Raw genomic sequence first — 26,831 nt, 5'->3', positions numbered from 1 at the left:
TGGAGGATGACCAGGCTCAGGCTGTCACACAGAGGAGGGTGAGGAGAGTGGCGGTGGTTGACATGCCAGGTTTCGGGGACACTCACCTCAGTGTGGAGCAGATTCATGCAGAGATCGCTAAATGTGTGTCTCTCTCTGCCCCGGGCCCACATGCTTTCCTCCTGGTGGTGCCAGTAGGACGTTATACAGACAGTGAGAACCAGGCTGTCTGCGAACTGAGCAAGATATTTGGGGAGGATGCAGTCCGTCACCACACAGTGGTTCTTTTTACCAGGGGTGATGACCTAGAGGGTTTGGGTATAGAAGAGTATCTGAGGGAGACTGCACCTGCAGGGCTCAAGGCTCTGATTGACAGATGTGGGGGCAGATACCACGTGCTCAACAACAAAGACCCCAGTAACATGGTGCAGGTTCAAGAACTCTTGTTGAAGGTGGACAAGATGGTGAAGCAGACTAACACAGGGTTTTATACTAATATCATGTTTTTAGAGGCAGAGGCTGCTATCAGGGAGGAGCAGAACAGGATGCTGTGGGAACGAGGGCAGGCAGAGGGGGAGGAACATGGGGGGAACAATAGCACAATGGAAGAACAGGCTAAACTTGCAAAACGAAGGAAGTGTGACTTGGAGTCTGACCAAACAGGGAGCAGTGAAAGAGGATCACAACGACTCAGTAAGAGGCAGATGGAGAGAGGAAATGATTTTAGGGTGGAGAGATGGACTGAGGAAAGCAATGCGTTTAGCTTCCTGAGGGACGGAGTGGAGAGATGTAGGGACCAGTTTAGAAGCAGGCATAGGGGCTGCAGCAGGGCTGTCATCAGGCGTCAGCCTCTCCGTTCATCCTTGATGAGGAGAGAGGCTGCTCTGTCTCCTAAGGTGTTGGACAGAGTAAAGATCCTGGTGGCTGCTGGAGCCACAGGCTTGGCAGTGGGGGCAGTGTTTGGGGCAGCTGCCCCTTTAGCAGCTGCAGCCGGGGCGTCTCTTGTGGGGAACTCGGAGTTGTGGGTGGTTCTGTGGGAGCCATTGCAGGTGCTGAGGCTGCCAGTCCTGGGGAGGGTGCCCTGGATGCTCTTGGGCAGGTTAGCATCATAGGGGCCTCTGCTGTGGGGGTGGCACCATGGGAGCTGGAGCTGCTTTAGGAGCATCTCTGGGGGGAGCAGCTTCCAGCACAGCTGCACTCAGAAAACCCTAACCCTGAAACTGCAGCAGTGGAGACAGCAGGTGTAGCCAGTGCTTCTGTAGCTCAGAGTAGTTTAGCTTCATCTGCAGGGCAGCATGCATTGACCACTGCAGGTAGTGTAGCTGCAGGTACTGGGACTTCTCAGTGTGCTTCAGTAGGGACAGCTTTAGTTCAGGAAGCAGCTGCTAATGTCCCAGCAGCAGTATCTGGGTCTGCTGGTGCCGTTTGTGGGTTATCAGGTCCCAGTGTGGCTTCAGTGGCTAGCAGGGTTGTGTCAGACCCCTGGGGCACTGTGATAACAACAACACGCATCATGAATGCAGTGGCTGAGATAGGTAAGGCTGCAGCAGGGATCGCCTTGGCTGGTGGTCTGGTAGTGAAAGTGGTAAAGGAAAAAGTCAGAAGTGGCAGAGGAACAACAGAAGGTAGTTACTCAGAGAAGAAGTCCTATGAGATCTACTGGAACAAATAAATACAGGCTAAGACTAGACTCCATTCATCTAATGAATTATTTTCTTAACTTCTCCTCTCAGAGATATATTTTATTATCTTGCATATGTAAACTACCTCAAAGATGTACAGCTGGAAGAATTCAGTATCATATATAACAATATATGTATCATTTGTATAAAAAATAACCCATTATAATAAATAAAACAGGGATTGTGATTTCAGTTGATTGAAATTAGTGAATGAGTCTTTGTACAGATCCAGAATCATTTAAAAAGAAAGTCTCATTTTCTGATAGAAAGTGTGGCTTGTCACAGTTCAGACATGGGAGCATTGTTAAATGACATGGCTTTTATGAAGATTTACAATTGTTTCTCTTTTGTTCTTTCTAAAGAAGAATCACAGCACTATAAACTATACATAGAAAATTCTCTTAAGCACTATATTATTACAGTGTTTGCTGGGTGGGGTGAACCTGATCAATTAATGCAGTTTATCTTGTTACAGAAATGGGTGTTGAACATGATGAACTGAAGTATTAAAAAAGGATTTTAAACTACGTGTTTGCACAGACAGTTGTATTGCACATCCTGTAATATGTAAACCACACAATAGATGTACAGTTATGTATTTACAGTTAGTGTAAATGTACTTCAGTGTGTTTAACTTTGCTGCAGTGAAATGAACAATAAAGACAGTATTCTTCCTTAACTGCACATTTTGGCCTCATTTCTTGTCCTGTATTGTTGCGTTATCTTTTTGACAGTGATATCATGACTTCATTTTATTAGAAAATTACCACAACATATTTTCTGTTAATTTTAGACTAGGACACGCTACAGGCTGGTGTTTATTTTCCTTTGCTGGACTGATGAACAGGCCCCATAGGCGTTGTTTGAATGCAATACTGTTTGAGAAGTTAGTTGTGCTTAAAGGCTTCAACTGAGGAGACACCACTAGCTAAGGTAGCTAAGGTTACACATACTCCTTTGCTCACACAAGGACAGCACAAGGACTTGAGTTCACAAGCTTTGATAGAAACACTTGAGTTGCTATTTTTTTTTTTCAATTTTCATTTTTCAGGTTTTTTTCCTATACTTTAAATTTGTCTATGTTCTCTGACCTATGAAAGATTTCCGTGCCTTGACAAGATCATTTCCTAAATCAAACAAGGACATTTCCAACCTCTTGCACATTTCAAATAAGAAATGATTGATAATGTCATAATTATTGGCTTCTAATTGGCTTCTGATTGGCTGGTATTAATGTGACAACCAGATTTTTTTTCTTTTACTTTTCTTTTGTATTGACATTGATAGAGGTTGTGCACACACCAGTTTCAGGTGTATACAAAATTATTCAACTGTGATGAAACTCGCCATAAATTTGGTAGTGATGGTGTTAAATAACTGAAAAGATTCAAATTAGTTAGTTCTTGTCACTGATTCATAGTGGGCAATCTATTACACCAAGAGAGTAAATAAGTATACTTAAGGGCAGAGGTTTATATTGGGATGTCTCTAACAAGAGGGATCAGCATATCTAATCTGTTGACTGATTATGGGAGGAGTCAGATGTTTTTCCAGGTAGTGTACAAGTGAAGGGATACATGAAAGGAGCTATTAGAGAAAGGTCGTTTAAAAAACTGCCTGGGGGAAAGAAGTATTTTGTAGTATTTTGAAAATACAAAAATCCAGTATTTTATTTTGATACATTTTTTGGCTGTTGTATTTTGTAGCTTATATTGATACATTTTTAAGGTGGGTATTTGGTATTTTATTTGGAAATACATTTTGATGTATTTGTGCCCATCCCTGAGAATGCTCAATGAGGTGAAAAAGAATCCTAGAGTGTCAGCTAAAGACTTACAAAAATCTCTGGCACATGCTAACATTTTTGTTGACAAATCTACAAAAAAACATTAAAGAAGAATGGAGTTCATGGGAGGACACCACGGAGGAAGCCACTGCTGTCACAGAAAAACATTGCTGCACATTTGAAGTTTGCAAAAGAGCACCTGGATGTTCCACAGCACTACTGGCAAAATATTCTGCGGACAGATGAATAATAATAATAATAAGTGGGGGATTTGATGATGCTGAAAAAGTGGCATTGGCAGCTGGGATTGATGTTTCCCACCTACGGGCTGCACATGAAGAAGCAGATACCCGCATTGCTACATGCTGTTGATGCCACAACCAAAGGGTATGAGAGGCTCAGCATTCAGTACAGAGACACAGATGTACTGTTGTTGCTTCTTGTGTTTGCACACTTGCTGAGCCCAGAAATTTGAATGAAAGCAGAGACTGCCAAGAAACTCAGGAGGCCTTGTCTCTGCACCTCATGAGGGCCCACTATCAAACAAAGGTTTGGAAACAGTCACTGACCCATCCACAGTTGCCCTCACCAACCAGTTGTGGTTGGCACATAAAGGATGGAATGCTTATCCCCCAGCTTTTAACCAAAGAACCTGTACAGGCCAGATGCTTGGAGCCGATAATCTGTGGATGCAAGGAAAGTGGAAGTCAGTGCAGTACCAGGCAGTGTTGATGTTGAAAAAGTAGAATATTTTGCAATGGGGCATGTGGGTGTCACATTATATGCAACTGTATTGTTTCAGATTATTTGGCATGATATTGTTTTTCCTGTTTTAGATTAGATTTATATTATGCCCTTTGGGGTAATGCATGTTTTGTATTGTGAAAGTATTCATTACCAAAACAGTAAACTCTTCTTTTGTGTCCCTGACCAGGACTCAGACTGAGCACATGGACATGGTCCCTGGGTGCCTTCTGTTGTCTGCCTACCCGAGTGTCACTGCTTGGATGGGGAAAAACACACCTTTATCATATGACTATTACATAGTTATTACTACTAACTAGTTACTAACCCCTAACCCTAAAGAAGAGAGAGAGCAGTTATACTAGGATGGAATTAATTATCATAGTGATTTGTCAATTAAATATAATTTGTGTTACCACCTGGTACATTAATGAAGTCAAATAGCACCATAGACCACCATCTAGAGTCCTACATTTGCGCCTGGACATGTGTTATAACTTGTGCAGCATTGCACTGTCTCTCCCTGCAAGCATAAAACTTGGCTTGACTCATTCCCATAGATAGGGGTATTGATTGATATAGGTTTTGGGATACTTATGTTACGTTATGTTTCCAAGCTGATATTCACTTTTAAAACTGGTTCTCTTTAGGCAGAGATTGATTTTTTTCATGTTCTAGTTCTGTTTTCTCTTAAACTGTACAATAAATGTTCATACTGACACTTCAGCAGACATCATATGAGTGTTAGCTTTCATTTGATACCACATTTTTATGTGTATGGTCCTTGTGATTATGGAGATATTCAACATTTATTGTTGGCATGTTGTGTTGAGCAGGAAACCTGGCTGTAAGAACAAACTTCAAGAGGACCATTTCTAAACTGATAAGCACAGACTTCTGCATCAGCATTGATAATTTACAACAGCTACCTCTGTAATAATATACATGAGACTTTGTTCATTAAAAAAAGACTACATTAAAACTCATATAACATGACCTTTACATCCATAAAATGTGTTTATTGCCTTTCTGATCTTGTTATGTGAAATCCAAACTCCACTAACTGGTTAATGTTTAATTAATAGTTAACAGTATCGTCACAAAATATCAGATAAAGTTTGAGTTAGAGCTATTCTACTTTCACTTGTAAACCCTGGATGAATTACTTGAGCACCACTTCAGCAATAGTGTCACAGGTGGAAAGAGGAGCAGGTGGACCCAAACACAAAGACTGGCTGAAGAATATGTCTTGCAAAAACTAATATGAATAAAAACAGGCTTTATCAAAACAGATGGAAGTCAAACAGAACCAAAACAAGAAAAAGTCAAACAGGTGACAATCAAAGACAGAACAGGAAACCAAGACTTAAATTACAAACAGGGCAACCTAATTTCTCCTGTTGGGATAATAAAGTTTGACTTGGCGTATTTTGTGTGACTTCATTGTGCTCCTGAAACCAAACCTACGTCCTCTGCTGTGGTTGTTTTTAATCAGTTGCACTTCCTGTTTTACACAGTTCCCTTCAGTTCAAACAGAGCAGGGAGCAACGCTGCACGTGTCACAGTCTGATCAGTAATTCAGATTGAACAATCAAAGGAAATGACCTCACAGGGATCAAGTTGATCAGGTAAGAAGCAGAACAATATTTGGTTTTATCAGATTTAGTTTGTTTGTTGTTGTTTTGTAGGAATAAGACATTATGACTGTCTCCTTTCATTTCACTGTCTCTACTGTTAATTAATAATTAATCCCTCAGTGCTGCTGCTGAAGACACCTGTCTAAAACAATACTGACATGTTAGAAGTAGTGGAAAAGATTAAGGCAATAATGGGGTTTGAGATTAAGCATGACTTCTGTACAATATATCTGTGGAATATGTCATTGACAATTAACTCTAGTGAAGTATTTGATCAAAGTACTGTTGGCAGCTAGTAAAAAGGTCATTATGAGAAGATGGCTATCTAAAGAACCTCCAACAACATATGCAGATATGGGTGCACATGGGAAGATACTGATGTGTGTAAGTGATTATATGTGTATAATTACCGGTGTGTGTATGTACAATTACATATTTCTATATAAGAAATGCTTGTAACACTTACATATGCCTCTGGAGTACAATAGGAGGCTCAGGTGAGCATTAAGCATAAATGGACTGTGGACTTTGGTTTTGGACTCTATGCTCTGTAAATGGCCACATGGGAGGATTTGTTTGAGTGTAGGGACACAAACTGGTCTAGCATGAAATGATATATTGAAAAAGAAAAAAATGGCACAAACTGGAATACTTACCTCCTGAAATAAACAGTCTCTATCACTGTAAAGATGATACAAATGTGATCCTTTGACCTAATATGCTACTTTTTTTCTTGGACTCATCTGTGGTTGTTTTTCTTCTGGGGTTTTTTTGTTTTTATTTTTTTAAGGCATGTCTGTGCTTTTTCCTTATCTGTGTTATATATTAAAAATTAAATAAAAAATAAGTATAAAAACAAAACAATACTGACACATATGTGCATTGAAGCAGTTATTGGTCGCTGTAATCATTCCTCTGGTTCATATCATGAATAGATCTCTAACATGACTGTACTGAAGCTGGTGGAGGATAAAGGTCACAGTCCTATACAGTCATATATATTAATTAATGAAACTGAACTAAAGTCTTCCTATACTGCTGCACCAGAGTGCTTGCTCTCTCTTAATTACTTGTTAGAAATGATTCTTAATCAATTAAATTCAAGTGCGGATTTATAAATAAATGTGGATACATTTAAACACTTAACACTTAAGCCTTTTCAGATATTATATTATTATACATTTAACCCTATTGATTCCAAGGTTTGGCTCAAACAAATAATTTCATCTGGAAACATCTGGTTTTAATCTTCACCCTCCAGGTGAGTTTGTATTGTATGCCTCCTTGTCTCTATTAAGTAAATGGCAATATTATTTTTATATATATATATATATATATATATATATATATATATATATATATATGCCTACCAATAATGTAACTGAATGGGAGCATATAAAAAGAGAATAAGATTGATCCTACAATTGACCCATGAGGTACTCCATACTTGACTATAGGAAATAAATGACATTTTAAACAGTGATTAAGTTTTTACATAGTCACTTTACATACTTTATATTTTATATACTTTACAAACTAATAATAGATATTAAAAAGTATATGAAGTTGAATGTAGATAAAGACAGAGACAGAGCACAGTCAGAGCCTGAATAGTTTTCCCTTTTTATTTATTGAGTTAAGCCTTGATTGTAAATTGAGATTCAATTCTGGATGTAATAATGGAACTAAAGACACTCAAAGATTTCCACTTGTTGTTGTCCTGGGAGTTAAACATTTCTTCTCATTTTAACAGAGGTCTGGGGGACGATGGGGGACAAAGAGAAGCTTTTGAAGATACTGCAAAGGTTGGGAGAAAAGGAATTCAAGGATTTTAAATGGCACCTTCAGGAACTGGACCTCCCAGAAGGCTCCCCTCTCATCCCAAAGTGTCATCTGGAAAACGCCGACAGACATGACACTGTAGATAAGATAATAGATGCCTACAGTGATCAGTCTGTGGAGGTGGTGAAGAAAACCTTAAAGAAGATCAACAAGAAGAATTTAGCAAAAAAATTGACAAAAACTGACACAGGAGCACACGGTAAGCTGTAGGACAGAAACATGAAACTGGAACATGATGTCATCACACAAGTCTTCTGAGACATTCCTGCATCCATACAGTAGTCTTTGTCCCCTCCACTGCTCCTCCAGCTCATGCCAGTAATATTCCTCAACCCCTCCCACACCTCTATTGAGTTGTTCTCAATCTTGAACTTGTAGCAGTCTTCAGCCCTCCTCAGCTCCCTCTTCATCTCTCTATGAACATGGGGAGTGAGGGGGCTGTGGCATTATATAATAATAATAATAATAATAATAATACATTTTATTTGTATAGTGCTTTCAAAAAAAGGTATATGTCTTCTTAACGTTGGCATATAATAAATCCAAAGTCTTATTCCCTCTGGTGTTGCATGTCACAAACTGGGTGAAGGTGGTCAGGGTCTTAGAGATATCAACCAGCCTCTGCCGCACTGTTTGTCTCTGCCTGGCCGGACTAGTGAGATTTTAGCCTGTAGGTAAATTAGGCAATATTCAGACATTCAGCCCAGAATTAATGAATAAAGTGAATTGCCACTAGCAGTTAGGGTGGTGTTATTAGTGTCCTCAGAGAGTTTGGGTTAACACACTCATTCCTCTGTAAACTAAACACTTTTTGTAATGTCTGGGTCACTGGAAGATTCAACAGCTTTTATTGTCACATGCAACACAGACGGTGACACTTCTAGCTTCAGACAAATAATGCTTCTTTTAGCTCTAGTTCCAATTAGAGAAAATGATAAACTGTATACTGTAGTAGTGAAGAGTGTGTGTGTGTGTGTGTGTGTGTGTGTGTGTGTGTGTGTGTGTGTGTGTGTGTGTGTGGTGTGTGTGTGTGTGTGTGTGTGTGTGTGTGTGGGTGGGTTGATAGGAAAGGGAGAGAGACTGCTACTGTATACAGTATGATCAAATATATTCCTAAATTCCTCTCACTCAATTCACTCCTGGTGTTGCTGCAGTGAACAAGTGAGGCAGCAGACCCTCTGAGACTGTCACTGACTCACATTTTAGTCCACCAGGAGCTGCTGCTAAAATGTCTTTTTTTTTTTTAATTAGATGGTCTGGGTCAGGGGTCGGCAACCCGCAGCTCTGGAGACTCAGCCCCTCTGCAGTGACTCCCTGAACTTTGAAAACTAAATAAATAACATGGGTGTGCCATTTAGAGTGTGTTCATGTTTGCTATGTTATAGTTAAATTACTGAGCTATGTTGGCGGGTCCGGCCCCGCCCTCGCTGAGAAAGACAAGAGAGGACGAGAGGAGCAGTGAGCCTGCTGTATAGTGTTTCTGTTACTGTCAGTTATTGTCAGTTATTGCATTAACTTAAACATGTCTAACTGATGAGCCATAAAAGAGTGATTTGGCTGCAGCTGAGCAGATCAAATATAGGATAGACTATTCAAATATGGACTTTAGTCATAATTACAAACTAGCTCATTTTTTAATCTTTACTCTTAAAGCTATTAGGCTGCAGGTGTATGTTTTATTTATTTTATAGTGGGTGGTAGTGGTCGATTCCTGTCTCCTCCAGTCTACATGTCGATGTGTCATTTGGTAAGATACTAAATTACTCCTGATGAGCAGGTTAGCAGCCTGTGTGGTAGCCTCTGTCATCACTGTATGAATGTGTGTGAATGTGTGGATGTGACATATAGTGGAAAAGCACTTTGAGTGGAAAAGTGCAACATAAGTAGTCCATTTACTTTTCATTTGATTCATTTTCCACAAAATAACTCAAATATACCTGCATATAATTCTGTGTTTAATCTATTTCATAGTAGGTCTACACATGTCAGTGGGTTTTTCTCCTGTTTTCATTTGTTATAACAGGTAAAAATACATTTGTGTAGTACTTTGATTATCAGCAAATCAGAAAAGGTGTCTGGTTTGTTTTATGATAACATAAGAACTATTGTCATGTTGGTGACAATTAATACATAGAATGAACTGTGGATGATCACAAGTCCAGTATTTTTATGTAGCCTATTTATTTATTAAATTGTACAGCTTACATGATTCTGAATTAACAGTTTTAATCAGTGTTTCACCACTGTGTGTGTGAAGTTTATATTGAAGCTGTTTTTCAGCCCATGTTATCAGTGAAAAACACTCAGATAATGTCACATACTCTAACCATGTGAGAGAAATCACCTTTTCTTAGTGTGATCTAGTGAATAAAGCTGATGTTGCTGAACACTCAGAGAACAATGATGACAACAAAACACTTGTGTTGCTCTAATAATGCATACCTTATATGAACTGTCAGCAAAACATTAAGGTTGTTGTTTCAATGATTATAATATATTTATGTTGTTTATTTTGTTGCAGTGACGTCAGAGCCCCCAGTCAGGTTCGTTGATGATACAAAATCCACTGAGACTGGATTAAGAAACATCTTTCGCTGCTGCTGCAGTGGACTGATGAGTGATGACAATGAAGAGCAGAAGGACCAGTCTGACCACAAATCCTACAAAGCAGTAAGGACTGAATCTTATGTAACAGGTGAGATTTTAATGTTGGTAATCAAGAATTAAGCCACACTGCTTCAATTAACTGGCTAACATGTGTTTAATAAATGCACAACAAAATAATCCGCACAAAAAAACTGTCTCATTAAATGTCCACTTAAAAACTAAGGGACCCACCTTGTGGTCGGTGCACAGCGGATGGCGGGCGTGTGTCTTTGTTTGTTTCCCCCAATGCAGTTTTTGAGAAAGTGGAAAGTGGAGTGTGAAGTCACTGCTGCATATTTCACAGTTATTTAAAGATTTTTTTCTGACATAGATGCCTTTATTTGACAGTAGAGAGACAGGACATCACAGGATAGAGAGGGGGGGGTGACATGCGGAAAGGTCCTCTGTACATGTGGCATGTGCTCTTAACTACTCGAACACCTGCGTGCCAACCTTATTACGATTTTAATACACTCCTACATAGGCGGTGTGCAGCACACATACTGTACACTGTGCTTGTTATGCACACACGGTCACACAGCAGTGCTGCTGTGTACAGTCCTAACAACTGTATGAAAGGTTAACATGATTAAAACAGTTTTTGAACTATATTTAACACATATTCTTGAGATGACACTGATCAGGTTTATAGGGGCCCTAAACATAATTCTGAACAGCTGTTACATTTTTAATTAACATGTTATCATTAATAGAATATTTTATTTACAATTAATCTGATTTTTTATTTGTTCGATTTTCACAGATCAATGTCAGTAAATGTTGTACAGTTATTTGACAACAAGAGAGTTGCAGAGAGAGAGGTGTGGTTACATGACTCTCAGCAGCAAGTTGACGTGATAGTAGGGGGCCTCATCGCCCACTGCACCAACTTGATGTGGAAATGAGCGTATTAGTCTAGAAAACTGGCGTTTTGTTTTTTTTTGTTTTTTTTTTGAGGACGCTTTTTTTTTCTGCATGGAGCCCAATATCTCTGGCAGGTCAAAATACATTCCACATAGTCATGTGCTTGTTTATTATTAGAAAATGTAAAACATTTGGCTCTTCCAAAGACAGACTCTAGAAAACTTACACAGGTACATAAGTTTGTTAGATGCTATTTCCACAGACAAAAAAAATTTAAATTTCTTAAGTGTATTTATTGCTGTATGATTGTGAGTATAGCAGCAATAATTGACATTCACCAAATCAGCAAAGTTGTATGGTTTGTTTTTGATTACACAAACAAATGACCAATTTTAAATGAAATTTAACAAATACAATGGACTGTGGATGATTAAGCCTTTATTAATATTATTATTATTATTATTATTATTATTAGTAGTAGTAGTAGTAGTAGTAGTAGTATAAAAGTAGTAGTAGTAATATTACCATTATTATTATTATTATTTGTAGTAGTAATAGTAGTAGTAGTAGTAGTAGTAGTAGTAGTAGTAGTAGTATGAAAGTAGTAGTAGTAATATTACCATTACTATTATTATTATTAACTTGTAACTAACTAACTGTTTTTCTCATAAGGTTCTGCAGTAGAGGAGTTGGAGGAGAATGCAGCTGAAATCAAGGTAAAAACATCATTATGTAACAGCATTTCCTTTCTAAAACTGTGTCGTTGATCATCAATGTCGTATGTTTAACTTGTTGCTGTTTTCTTGGCCCAGTTATCACTGAAAAATACATTCTTATTCTGAAATGCTCTAACCATGTGATTAAAATCACTTTTCTTAGTGTGATCCAGAGAATAAACCTGATGATGCTGAACACTCAGAGAAGAATGATGACAACAAAACAGCAGGAGGAGAAGCTGAAGACAAGTCTGTAAAACCATCTACAACCAATGAGAAAGGTACATTCCCTATTAAAACTTTGATTGTATAGTAACATTATTTTACAGTGAAATTATAGATATTAAATTCATACTTGTTGTATAATGTTGAAAATCTAAAATAAAAACAATATACAGAAACTTTATTGATTTTAAAGGAGACAAATGTTATGAACAATGAACCTTTTCAATATACACATTTTCACTTTTTAAAAAAAAATAAAATCAATATTGAGCGAGAAGCACAGCACTGGAATCTGTCATCCGGACGTCTACAGGCCCAGATTACCTGTGAGACCAGAAAGCACAGACAACTCCGGGGAAGAAGTTTAGCTTATTGAATGCATTGATAGTACATGAATGTTAATGGATATAGATGGATGGAGAGAGAGAGAGAGGGAGGAGGAGGAGAAAAGAGAAAGGAGCTCAGTGCATCATGTGAGTCCACTGGCAGTCTAAGCCTATAGCAGCATAAACTAGGAGCTGGCCCACAAGGGAAAGTTTTAAGCCTACTCTTAAATGTAGAGAGAGTGTCTGCCGAATCTGGAAGATGGTTCCACAGGAGAGGAGCCTGATAGCTGAAGGCTCTGCCTCCCATTCTACTTTTAGAGATACTCGGAACCACAAGTAGACCTGCATGCTGGGAGTGCAGTGTTCTAGTAGGTACATAATGTACTATAAGCTCTTTAAGATATGATGGAGCCTGATCATTAAGAGCTTTGAAAGTGAGGAGAAGGATTTTAAACTCCATTCTAGATTTTTAAGTAGAGTAATATGATCTCTCTTTCTAGTTTTTGTCCGAATATGAGCAGCTGCATTCTGGACCAGCTGGAGAGTCTTTAGAGACTTGTTAGGACAGCCTGATAATAATGAATTACAATAATCCAGCCTAGAAGAAACAAATGCATGGACTAGTTTTTTAGCATCATTTTGAGACATGATGTGTCTGATTTTTGCAATATTACGCAGATGAAAGAAGAAATTCCTTGAAATTTGTTTTATGTGGGACTTGAAAGACAAATCCTGGTCAAATATAACTCCTAGGTTCCTTACAGTGGTGCTGGAGGCCAGAGTAGTTATATCATTAGATAATGTGTTTCTAAGGTGTTTGCCTTTATGTCCTTAATGCATGTTTGTAGTTAACTGGTTGCTTTCATCTGGCTTTATTGACAGATATAATTGAGTATCGTTGGCATTGCAATGAAATGTATTGAGTGTTTCTAAATAATATTACCTAAAGGAAGCATATATAAGTAAAATAGTATTGGTCCAAGCACTGAACCCTGAGGAACACTGTGTCTAATTTTTGTTTGCATGGAGGATTTATCATTCATTTCAGTACAAACTGAAATCTATGTAATAGGTAGGACTTAAACCAGTTTAATACAGTTCTTTTGATGCCAATTAAATGTTCAAGTCCATTGAGCTCTAAATCCAGACTGAAAATCCTCAAATAAACTAACTCAAATTACTATGTAGGAAGTTACACAGCTGATTGACAACTGCTTTCTCAAGGATCTTGGAGAGAAAGGGAAGGTTCGATATCGGCCTATAGTTGGCTAGAACCTCTGAATCAAGAGTAGGCTTTTTAAGAAGTGGTTTAATTACAGCTACCTTAAAGGACTGTGGTACATAACCTGTCACTAAAGACAGATTGATCTCTAACTGAGGGAAAGACTTCATTAAGCAACCTAGTTGGAATCAAGTCTAAGAGACAGAATGATGGTTTGGATGAAGTAATCAATCAGTGAAGTTAATTCTGTAAGGTCTACTGGAGAAAAACTGTCGACAGCGATTCTAAGTTTCCTGTGTTAGAGGATAAATCATTACCTATTGAGGGCAGGAAGTGATGAATTTAATCCCTAATAGTTAGAATTGTATCATTAAAGAAACTCAGGAAGTCATCACTGCTTAGGACATGATTGACTAAGATCCCACATAAAGGGTACTAAATTGTAATAGATTGCGCGTTGTGTTTGTGTGCATTTTGCAGGTGATCTACTAAGAATAACTGTGTAAATGAAAACAGGAGCAACAGGTGCAGACAGCAGTATTTAAATGAGGGTTTTGTGTCTGAATGGAGAGTTTGGATGAGCAGAAAGCTGCAAGCACAAAATGAAATGTGATCAGGTTCTAGTGAAGAGGTTCACAATTATATTGAGTTATAACAAAAACAAATATTACCAGAAAAACCAACATATGGGAGATTATTTGTGACAAAGTCAATGCTGTTAGTAAAACCAAATAAACACGGGTGGAAAAAATCCATCCTGTGTGTATTCTGTTTTTGTGCCTCTGTCTCCTCCTCTCCACATTAACAGCAATCATCTGTGTGCAGCAGCTTAATATCTGCCCTTCAAAGGTATTATTTATAGACACAGTTACCGTCAGAAAATTACCTTCAGGTTTGGTAAATCACAATGCGTGTGCTAAATAACATTTTTGCATTTTCTCCTTTTCTCCTCCCTGTCTTTTGCACACTGGGGTTGAAACGCCTCATATTACATATTCATTATGTCAAACGTACTAAATGGACAGCGTGATTCATCTTACACAGTTGAAAGACGCAAACATCAGTGTGCTGCGTTAGTAGATCAGCTGCACATTTTTTGCAGGTGATATGTTTACACACGCAGACATTTAGTAAATCAGTCCCATAGAGTTAAAGGAATACATGGATCAGTAGTGTTATGACTCTTTGTCAGTTTAGCCAAAGTGCTGAAAAATAAACCTAGGACTCTTTTTATTCTCCTCTATTAGTGATGAGTAATATACAGCTCTGGTGTTACAGAGGACTTCTTATATATTTTAAGACTGTCCTGCCAGACTAGGTGAGATTCTTCTAGTTAGGTAAACACCATATTCTTTCTAGATTTCATGAAGTTTGCTTTAATTGCTGAGTATGAGAATTATACCATGTAGCTGTTCTCTGTTGTTTTATTATCTTCTTTTTTAAAGGAGTGATGGAGTCCAGAGTTGTTCTCAGTGAGTCTGTAGCACTATCAACATGTGACTAATATGGTCCATCTGGGAGAGACTAAAATCAGAATAAGTCATCTCTGTTGTGTTGAGACATCCACTGGAACAGAATACATCGCCTCACTAGAAGCTAACGTTTACACATTAAAGTCAGCTGTCCAGTGGATAAAGAGAGCTGATCTGTAGCTTTACTCAGAAGAAACAATACTGGGTCTAATGTTACTGATTTGTGGAAAATTGAGCTAAGCTCCTCAGCTACGTTTTTCCAATATCTGGACATTAATGGACATTGCCAAATACAGTGGAAATAGATTCCTACTTCTTTTTTTACACTTCACACAAAGGGTGAAATCTGGGAATTCATTTCATATAAAAAGTGAGGAGTGTGCTGCATTATTAAATGTATACTGTATATGGACTCTCTCAAACCTCTAAGTCCTTTTCCCACAGCTCCCTGGTTCTATCACCATTAACAGAATTACAAGAGATTCATTTTCCTTAAAAAGAGTAATTCATTGCTTGACATTAAAGGCAGTTAAATTAAAATTAAGAAAGAAATATTCAACAGGAATTTAAAGTGGTTGATCATCTGGGAATGTAAGGTACAATTTTACAAAATGCCTGTCTTGGAGAAAACCAAAAATGTGGTTTATTCTGAATATGTATAAATGACATGAAATTACCATGTTCAAATAAATAAGAGAAAACCTTTCTCTTTGAATACCAGTCATCAAATATACTTAATATGCCTGGAGCTTTTATTCTTAATTAAAGGTTGAAGCCCAGATGAAAAATCTCTGCGGACAGAAACCCTTCAATATCTAAAATGACTCTCCTATTGATCTTACGTGGCAGCATTTGCATAGGGTATAATATCCGGGGAAGTAGGTCTACATTCATCTTGATCAAACTTATTCTGCCCATCCTAATTTTAAATGTTCAGGGTCTGTACGGTGGGTCTCTTGTAACAGTGCCACTTGTACCTTGTCTTTTTTAAGCATGGAAAGTATTTAGCGTCTCTTAACAGCATGGTTAATTACTTTGACATTCAGTGTTATGATTTTTGTGTTACTGTTTAAATGGCTGATTGATCAGATAACTCATAAAAAATGATCAAGATAAATATATAAATGTATGAACGTTTCCATCTTCTACTGATGGGAAGACAACTAGATCTTTCTTCATACTCAGAAAACAATGTTATCATGAAGATAACATCAAAAAGTAAGAATTATGAACAAACAAAAGGCCAGTAGCCACCCACTGGATAATATTATAGGAGCACATGCTGCTAAAAGGAGTTTCCACTTCTGGAGCAAGAAAACCAAAAAACCTCCATATCCCACCTCTGCCCCCACAACATGACTGTATTATCAGTCTTTTATCATTCTGGCCACCTGACTGCATAAAGCCTGCTGATATTATCAACCACAAAATATGGCCCTCATTAATTGTTAGCGTATAAGAGTGAGCACTAAAACAGGTGACTATATCACACTACAGACCTTGAGAAAGAAAGAAAATAAGAAAAGACATAGTGGAGCCAGGTCACCATTTATGCTTTTAAAGGTATAATGTTGAGGTGCTCTCTCAAGATAGAATAGCTGTGCCTTTGTTGAGCAGGAAGTGGTCTCTCTGTATCAGCTGCTTGGCCAGCGACTGGTATTTGATACTCGACGTACACGGTAATGTAAATAACTTTGGTCTGGTATAGAACATGTGGCAGGGCTTTGGACCTGAATATGCTTTTCATAAGATGCTTTTCTTTATCAATTTCTGCTTGTTATCCAAAATGTTAATGCTGCATCACTTCCTTATTTCCAAACTACATATGATTTTTAACTAAATATGGACTGAGCTATGCTCCGTAGTTTATCGTATGTTTTATTGATAATTCAACTGATATTTTATTACTGCTTGTTGTTTATTATTTGTAACTAAATTATTTTTATTATTTAATTAGAAACTGATCCAAAGACTAATATTAGGAATCTAGTGGAGATTTACAACATAGAGCAAAATGATACTTCAGATTTGGATACACACACAATACTTGTTATTAGTTAGATTCATTGTTGGTTTGGCTCTAAGCATGAGATTGACCACACACAATAGATGCCGTTGTTTTCTGCCCTCCCAGCGATTCATGAGTTACAAAGTGAATCACCTGTGTTTTGTGGTAAGGTGGTGATAGGTGAGATTTCTTGACCAAGAGGCAAGAGGTGCTGAACGCTCACACAGGGCACAAGTCGAGCTTCAATTAGGCTGGTTTAATAATCAGCTGAGGAGAAGTTGTTCTCATCAAACACAACTCCAACAGGGTTGAAATACTCTTCTGACCAACATCTGGAATGTCACCTTTAACCTTTTCTCTATTAAGTTATTATCTTCATCAAAAGAGCATCTCATATCAGTCATAAATGTCTTGGTTCTCTAAACTCTTAGGAACAGATGTGGCTCCTATCTTGAAATTAGATAAGTAGATAGGGATAAACACAACCTTAACTAAGATCAACATGCATACAACATTCCCAGGATCAACCAACCATGAATTGTTAACCTTACAGTAGCCAATGTGGCAGCATGGGGGGAGTCATGGAAGAAAATAATCACTTTTAAAGCGCATCTACAGTATATAATGTAAAAGGCAGAACCCTTTACCCCTATGATGAGTATTTCTTATAACAATATATAGCTTTATATCTGTCAGATACAGCCTTTTGGATTCAGTACTGTAGGTGTATAAGCCCCCCCCCCAGATATTTACAAATATGCATTGTATACACACAAGTGATATATTGTACATATTGAAGAGAGAATGTTTATGTTTGGAGGTAGCTAAATAAGTGTGTAGAAGAAGAAAAGAGAGAAGGAGAGAGATTTTGTATGTATATATATATATATTATGTACAGTATGTTCACAGAGTTCAGCATCATCTACTGAACCCAACCTGCCACAGGTCAAATTTCCTCTCACTCAATTCACTCCTGGTGGTGCTGCAGTGAACAAGCTAGGCAGCAGACACTCTGAGACTGTCACTCACATTTTAGTCCACCAGGAGACGCTGCTGGGCTTTACAACACTCAACTTCTACAACTAATAGGTCTGTTTTAAAAGCATTGAAGTGAGACAGTCTGGGTGATTGTTAGTAGTGGCCATTGGCTTCTTCAAAGACAGATTCTGAACTAACACAGGTACTTACAATGCCTATAAAAAGTATTCTCCCCCTTGGATGTTTTCACCTTTTATTACTTTTATAAACAGAATCATGGTCAATATAATTTGACTTTTTTAATAAAATAATTTAGGTTCAATCACTGTGGTTAATCAGTATAGCTGCTACAGTTACACCATGAAGATAAAAGAACACTCCAAGAAACTCCAAGAAAAGGTAGATGAAAAGTAGAAGTGAGGGGATGGATACAAAACAATGTCCAAGTCACTGAACATCCCCTGGAGTTCAGTTAGATCCATCATTAAGAAATGGAAGGAATATAGCACATGTGTCAATCTGCCTAGAGCCGTCCTCATAAACTGAGTGAACGTACAGGAAGGAGACTGGTGAGCAAAGCCACCAACACACCTACAACTACTCTATGAGTTAAAAGCTTCAGCAGCTGAGATGGGAGAGACTCTGCTTACAACAACTGTTGCTTTATGGGAGAGTGGCAAAGAGAAAGCCACTGTTGAAGAAAACTCATTAAATCTCAACCAGAGTTCATGTGGGAGCAGACAAACACATGATTCAGTTTGTTTGTTTCTATTTTAATCGATATTCAAGCATGAGAGTATAATAACACTAATTAGATTTTTGGTATAGTTCATTCTAGATTACACTAACATATTACTTATTTTATCGTCATGGTGATGTTGATTCACATGTTGATGTGACAATCTGTGTAAGGTCATTAAAGTCCCCATGAAATGACGCTCTTACTTCTTTGATTGTTGAAACAGGATGTTGTGGCAGGATATACTGCAACATCATGTGCAAGTGTAAATATCAGTTTAGGTCCACCAATGTAGGATGATGTCACCATTTAAGATATCTTGTTTTACAAGAAGTAGAGGTCATGTGAGGTCATTTCATGGAGACTTTAAATTGTGTTCCTACAGACAATAAAACAAGTTAGTGACGTTTTAATTACTACAGTATATGAGAGTAAAATAGCACTAAATGTACCAAAGATTTTTGGGATGGTTCATTTTGGACTACACTGACACATTACCTATTTTAAATAGAATGAACTGTGGATTATTATAAACCCAATGTTTGTTTTCTAACTTTGCTGTGTTTTGTGTTTTCAGGAGAATGATGACAACAAAACACTTTACTCTGTCCTCTAATAATAATGTCTCTGTTGTTTTTTAGGAACCAATATGGATGACAATGGAAACAAAGATAAAGTAAGAAACTCAATTTCTATCGCAAGGACTTTTTATTTTATGATTCAATGATTATATTTATGTGTTTTACATACAATAAATAGTTATTTATTATTTACAGCAGTCAGTGAACATGTATGAAGAGATCAACAGGAAGAAGAAACATCTAACAGAAACTGAAACATTGCTCAGCAGACTTCACCTTCAAGACAAATATGAACAAAAGTTGACACCAGCTGCTTTTCTTAAGATAAGTCCACCTGTGAAACAGCACCATGACACATCTGAGAAAGATCTAGCTCACACTTTTCTTCAGAGGTTGATGATGTTAGACTACAGAGCCAGATATATTCCTGTAAAACAAGACAGTCCTGAGGGGAGCCACTCAGAGCCACAGAAAATAGATGATGATGACTTTGATGATTTTTTGAGCACTAGTGTAGACTCTGATCAACCAAAACATCCTCATGTTCATCCAATGGATATTCAAATGGCAGTATATCACTGCTCAGACAGCTTTCTGAAGCAGAACATGATCACAAAGCTATCACAGTGTCAGTACGCCTTACCTTTGCTTGTTCCTGACCCAGTCTCAATGGATATTGAGTGTCCTCTGTGGACATTCAGACAAATAAAGAAAAGCTGGAAGAAAACTCAAACCAGAGATGATTCAAACACTGTCACCATGAAGAGTATGCCCATTTACAGAGCTGAGACGCCCATGGTGTCATTTTTCCGTCTTGGTTCACTGTCACTGTCTAAATCTCAGCTGATGAACACTTTGATCAACGAGCGTCACAGCACCTTCTTCCACAGAAACTGTCCAGGAAGCACCAAATCTCGCCATTTGATGGACGGTGTGGCAGAGATTGCCTGGTACTGCCCTGCTGGGAAACCCAATGATGCCTTCACTGACTGCATTACCTTCTGTAATCTTCATGGTGATGCTCTGATGATTGAAAAACAGCGTGAAATACTGATGGAAAACTCTTCAGTCAATGTTGTTCTGTTACCAACTCTGGAGAGAAGTGACAAAAGTGCTAATGCAGTTATCTCAGCCCTTTTCAAGTCTCCAAAACCTCTCATTTGTCTCATTGTTGATAATGATTGTGGTGTAGTTGGAAAACAGGGAAAATACAAAATGGGTCTGAAAGACAAAAGTCAGTCAGATGTTTGTAAAGAACTGAAAGGAATCATTGAAAAAATCTTGTCTGGACCACATACATCCTTCCAGCTAGAAACAATGGCTGAGGTCTCTGGAATCAGAGTGGATGAAGATGACACAGTCTGCCAAGAAGGAAAATCTGCTGCTATGAAAATAGTGAATGTACTTAAAGGGATGGATGTTTCAGGGATTAAAGATAAATATCTCCCTTGTCAAGGCCAACTGTGGCATGATTGGTGCAAAATAAACAAGGAACAGTATCACCTCAAAGGGAAACTTGAGAAGGAGAAATGTAAAAAGCAACAGGAAATGAGGAAAATACGTGAAGATCAATGTTCTGCTTCCTGTAGTGAACTGATGAAGTTGTTCATTGAAAGCCTCTCATCTCTGTCACCAAAAGAAAAACAGTATTTCCTGAAATGGATTCAGATCTTACTAGATGCACTCTCTACAGATGATCTGTCTTCAATTCTCCAAAAGTATGATGAGAAGTGGTCTGAAGTCTTGGATTTGAAGAAGAAGCATGACAAATCTGATTGGCTAACAAGTAAACAAACTGAGCTTGAGGAAATATCAGAAAAACTGCAGTCAGCTACTTTTGGCTTAGAGCACATCTTTAGAGAAATTGGACAGATCTATGAAGCTCATAAATCTCTGCAGGAACAAACAGAGATGGAAGAGACTGACTGGTCTAAATACCCTGAGCTCGCTGCAGAGCTGATGATATCAGGACACCCAATGGAGCTGATGGATGGTGATGCAGGTCATGTGCCTTTAACATGGATCTCTAGTCTTTTAGATGAAGTCATCAAGAAACTGGGAGATCAGAGAGTTTTTGTTCTGTCAGTTTTGGGGATACAAAGCAGTGGAAAATCCACCATGCTGAATGCCATGTTTGGATTACAGTTTGCTGTAAGTGCTGGCAGGTGCACCAAGGGAGCCTTCATGCAGCTGGTCAAAGTGTCAGAGGAGATGAAGAAAGACTTTAAGTTTGACTATGTTCTAGTGGTGGACACTGAAGGACTGCGTGCTCTTGAGCTGGCAGGTAACACCACTCTTCACCACGACAATGAACTGGCAACATTTGTTGTTGGTCTGGGCAACATGACATTGATCAACATCTTTGGAGAGATGGAAGATGTCCTTCAGATTGTTGTTCAGGCTTTCATGAGGATGAAGAAAGTTAAACTTTCTCCAAGTTGTGTGTTTGTTCACCAGAATGTTTCAGATATTGGAGCTGCAGAGAAAAACATGGATGGAAAGAGACGACTACAAGAAAAACTGGACCAGATGGCTAAACTAGCTGCCAAAGAGGAGGGTTGTGATGTTGAATGCTTCAATGATGTCATTTCATTTGATGTGCAGAAAGATGTGAAATACTTTGCTCAACTGTGGGAGGGAAGTCCACCCATGGCTCCTCCAAACCCAAGTTATAGTGAGAGCGTCCAGGATTTAAAGAACATCATCCTCTCTAAAGCTTCACAGTCTGCTGGGATGACTCTCTCACAGTTCAAAAGCAACATAAAGGACCTGTGGGATGCTCTTCTGAATGAAAACACGTTTTTGTGTTTCAAAAACACACATGAGATTGCAGTGTACAGAAAACTTGAGGTCCAGTATGGGAACTGGACCTGGACCCTGAGGAGCAACATGTTGACCATTGAGGACCAGCTTCATACCAGGATTGAAAATGGAACACTTGACAAAATTGAGCTCAGTTATCTTTTAAAAGAAATGAGCAAAACATATGAAGAAATCAAAAAAGAGATGACTATGTTCTTTGATGATGACAGAGACAAAGAAATGTTGGTTCAGTGGCGAGGCCGATTTGAAAACAGAATCAAAGAGTTTCATGATGAACAGGTGAGAGGAGTTAAAAGAAAACTGGATGAGGTCATTCAGCAGAAGAAGCCTTGTAAAAACATGGATGACAAGAAGACAGAGTTTGAAAACAAGCTGCTACAAAAGAGCAAAGAACTCGCTCATCAGTTGAAAAACAAGACCAAAGATGAAAAGGAACTCAATAAACAGTTCAACAGTGTTTGGAGTGTCTGGGTTAATGAATTCACTAAAGACATAAAACCTATTGAGGACATCAACCTGGAAAAAGAACTGCTTACTATCCTGCAAGACCTTGGTATTGAATGTGCTCTAATACATGATTCCAAAACCAGCGGCAGATACAAAAACATACCAAGTACTGGAGATTATTATCATTATGTTACCTCAAAGAAGAACCAGAATATAGTGATTCAAGCAGCCGTAAATTACTTAAGGCTTTCTCTTCCACATGAAGAACAACAACAGATCAGATCCTTCATTGATGATGTTGAACAACAGTCTCTTTGTAACATTAAGAGCAAACCTGTAGCTACAAGAGGCTACAGTCAAACTTTCTTGCAAGAAGTGGCAAAAAATGTCAAAGAGAAAGTGAAAGAATTTGAATCAAAGAGGAAATATGCTCTGAAGAAGGAGTTTACAGTTGATCTGTTACTGTATGTGTTTGACAAGGCAAGAAGTTGGATTTCAGAGTCTCACAACAGATTCAAGAAGAACAATGATGCTCACATTTATTTAGAAAACAAGAAAAAGGAATATTACAACATTTTCAGAAGTTTCTGCAAAGGAAACTCATCTGCTGTTGTGCTTGGAGAACTGATCTGTGAAAAACTGAAGGTTTCTATTGTTGAAGCTGCCTGTAACAAAACTGCCATTGATCTCGCTGGAGAGATGAGGTGCAGTTTCCCAGCATTCAATGGGAACAGGTTGAACTTGGAGAAACATGTGTTGAAGTCACTGGCAGAGAAAGAAGACTTTGATGGTTTCATCAACTACATCCGACGCCCAAGGAGCCAAACAGAGAGTTTCATAAAAGAGGAAGTAGAGAAATACATCTTCACAAAGTACAAAGTTAAAGCACAGAATATACTGAAGAAAAATGTTGAAGACATCAATAAACATGTGAGTCAAGCTTTGTTCGATGCAACAGAAAAAGTCAAAACTCAGAGAGGAAACACAGACATGTGGCTGAAGGAATTTTCCAGTTTGCTTAAAGATGTGCTGACATTTGACACCATTAGTTCTCAAAATTTCAGTGACATAAACAAATTTGATTTTCTTAAAGAAGAGATAGAGAAAGGACTTACATCCATCATTAAAGAGTTGAACAGCCTCTCATTGGATAAGATGAAGGAATTCAAGCTGAAGCCAGATCAAATCCTCATTGATCGGCTGTGTGACTGCTGCTGGGTAACGTGTCCATTCTGTGGAGCTGTTTGTACAAACACCATCAGGGATCACAGTCCTGATAAACACAGTGTGCTTTTTCATCGACCCTCTGGGATCAAAGGATCGCACTTTAGAAACACAGATGAGATGCGCATTGATTTTTGTACAACCAATGTTGCAAGTGATCGCAGTTTTTACCCTCGTCATGATTCAGATAAGTCCATTCCCTTTAAACAGTACTGGACTGCTGGCCCAGACTATGCTAACTGGAGTATTACCCCTGATGAGTATAAGCTGACATACTGGAAATGGTTTGTATGTCGATTTAAAGACCAGCTAGAAAAACACTATAAGTATAAATTCAAGGGTGAAGGTGAAATTCCTGAAGAGTGGAAAAGTTACTCTAAAGAAGCAGCTATTAGAAGTCTGAATGAAATGTGTTAGTGAACCAACACAACACAACTACAACCCTGCTGACAATTATGACACTGTTTTGTTTTCATGAACCAAAATAACACAAAACAGTGTTTTCAGATTTATGCAGATGTTATAGTTGACAGGTGAATTAGTGTGTGAGTAATAAATGTGAACAGTCAGTGAACTCATACATACACAAGACTTTTTGACTGTTGAACACACATCTGGTTGCTTGATTGAAATCAACACATCAAACTAAAGAGGACACAAGAACAAAACTACTTGAAGGATTTTTGTTTCATAAAAACTTTAAATCAATTTATCATCTACAAAGTCAGTTAGAGGATTTCTGGAAATGCAGATAGTTTCCATAAATGTAAAAGCAGAACACAATATGTTGTTTGTTTGTTTAAGAAAGAGACTTGATGGAAGTACTTTGTGTTATATGTAAGATGAGACAAAGGATGGATATTTGAATTTGAATGAAATCAGAATACATGAAGTTTAAAGTGTGAAGTTCAATTATTGAAATCTAAATTCAATTCTCAAAATCCTGTCAAAGAGGTTTTGTGTGTTTGTAGAAAGTTACAACATAAAAACACAGTTTAAGTTGAGTCATGTTAGAGAACATATCAAACATATGTTTTAAAGTATTTGACGTGTTCAGTTGTGTAATGTTTATCTCTTTTCAACCATTCTGTTATTATTGACACATCAGTGTTTTTGTAGTTTAGTTGAAGTGAACTTGTGCTCTGTGGCAGCTCTTCAGATATCCACACTTCATGTAAACACTGTCATTCATCTGAAGAGAACCTTTCTAAAAGATTTCATCATTTATTACATTCATCATTCAGTGACAGTGAGTCATACTTCATATGTAGTGTCTATGTAACAGTCTCTATTAACACATGTAACACCTGCCATAGAACACAGTGCATTTATGTTTGATTCTATTTTTATTGAGGTCTGAATCAAGAGAATGACATCAAATACAAATATAAAATGGAGATAGTATCATGATGGCTCTCTCTCTAAATATTATAAATTAACAGTTGTTTTATTTTCTTTGTTGTTATTTGATCTAGTCCACTTTTAATAGAAAGATGTTAAGACCCAATTTATGTTCAAGAATTGAAGTTTCTTCTTTATTTGTTCTTACTTAATACAATATATAGTTGAATGTAGGTGATGTAGATTCTTATATATGTGATGATGAATCTGATATAATGTTTCTATATAAGATGTTTGATCATTTGAAGTATAACTTTTGTGTTCCTGCTTTTTAATTATATTGTTTTCTATGTACTTTATTGAAGTGTTAATTGTTTTGGATGATTAATCACACCTGCCATCATAGAGCTTGTCAGACTATTAGTGTGCATGATATATAAATATGAGCATGTTTTCCATTTATGAAACATTTTGACCTGATGAAGATTCATGTAGGATTGAAACATTTTCATCAATAAACTTTTATGGCTTGGAGTAAATGTGCAGGTGTTTCTTTTTTTCATTGTATTTTTCACACATTCAGGTGTTTTTATATTATCATTTTATATTCTACATCTCAAAAACCTACAAAAATGATAACATGGTGCATCACCTTTGACTGTATCAATATCATATTATTCAATAAGCATTTAATATGTTGTAGAATGCAATAAATTTGAGAATTTTTCAAACTTTTCAAACTTTTGCATCGAACAAAAAGAATGGTGTAGAAACACTATGAAGATACCTGTGAGTGAGGATGTTGTCCAGCTGTCCCGTTCCCTCCTCTTGTTTGATGGGCCAGAATAATCACCAGTGGTGCTCAAATAATTGATATTGACAATTATTATAATGAGAACATAATAAATAAAATCATTTCAAACACATTACAAACACACACACACTTCTGCTGTGGATGAAACAGCCACAGATTTCACATCCAGGTCATTATTTATTCTGTTTAGTGAATAAATTAAAACATTGCTTCTTAAGAACTGAAACTTTACTTCTCACTATCAGACAGAATTATTTCCTTCACTTTCAGCTGTTTATCAATTCAACTTCCTGACAAAAACTAGTTTAAAGTAAAGCAGTTTAAAGTTATAGGAGACAAAATGTGGTTTAAGTGGAAAGTTAGAGTGCATTTTATCTGATGTGAAGATTTGTCATGTTACTTTGACCTCACATCATCATTACCACTGTTTTCACTAACTGTTGTTATAATCTCAAAGTATCTTCTTGGCTCAGGGGAAGTGAGGAAATCTATTTTTTGTGATTTGAGCAAACTGACCCTTGAAGTCTTTCAATATGTAGCCAAACCTTCCACATCACTTTTCTCATTATACTTTTCTTATTTCTAAACCATTGAAATGAGATGGTCTGGTCACAGGTAGTACAGTGTTGAAGTTGAAGTGTTTTAATTGGTATATGAGTGTGACAGTAAAGCAGCACTAATTCATATTCAGCAAATCAGCAAAGGTTTGTTTTGGTTTATACAAACAATCTATT

General features: G+C 37.6%; 2 protein-coding genes across 2 annotated transcripts in view; both read left to right on the top strand.

The window, feature by feature from the left end:
• The window catches only part of LOC128379423 (DELTA-thalatoxin-Avl1a-like), a 122,022-nt gene that overhangs the window by 51,768 nt on the left and 43,423 nt on the right, over positions 1-26,831 (top strand). The window lies entirely within an intron of this gene.
• On the top strand, positions 19,656-24,713 carry LOC128378665 (interferon-induced very large GTPase 1-like). Its single transcript, XM_053338229.1, has one exon. The coding sequence runs from the start codon at positions 19,656-19,658 to the stop codon at positions 24,357-24,359; it is 4,704 nt and encodes a 1,567-aa protein (XP_053194204.1). The 3' UTR covers positions 24,360-24,713.

The sequence above is a fragment of the Scomber japonicus genome, chromosome 18, assembly GCF_027409825.1.
Source record: "Scomber japonicus isolate fScoJap1 chromosome 18, fScoJap1.pri, whole genome shotgun sequence".
In the NCBI taxonomy this organism is placed as follows: domain Eukaryota; kingdom Metazoa; phylum Chordata; class Actinopteri; order Scombriformes; family Scombridae; genus Scomber; species Scomber japonicus.
The sequence above is the reverse complement of the archived record's forward strand: the minus strand, read 5'-3'. Positions and strand labels throughout refer to the sequence as shown.

What these genes read in the sequence shown, in the direction of transcription:
- LOC128378665 (XM_053338229.1), top strand. Translation starts at nt 19,656, where the DNA reads ATGTATGAAGAGATCAACAGGAAGAAGAAACATCTAACAGAAACTGAA.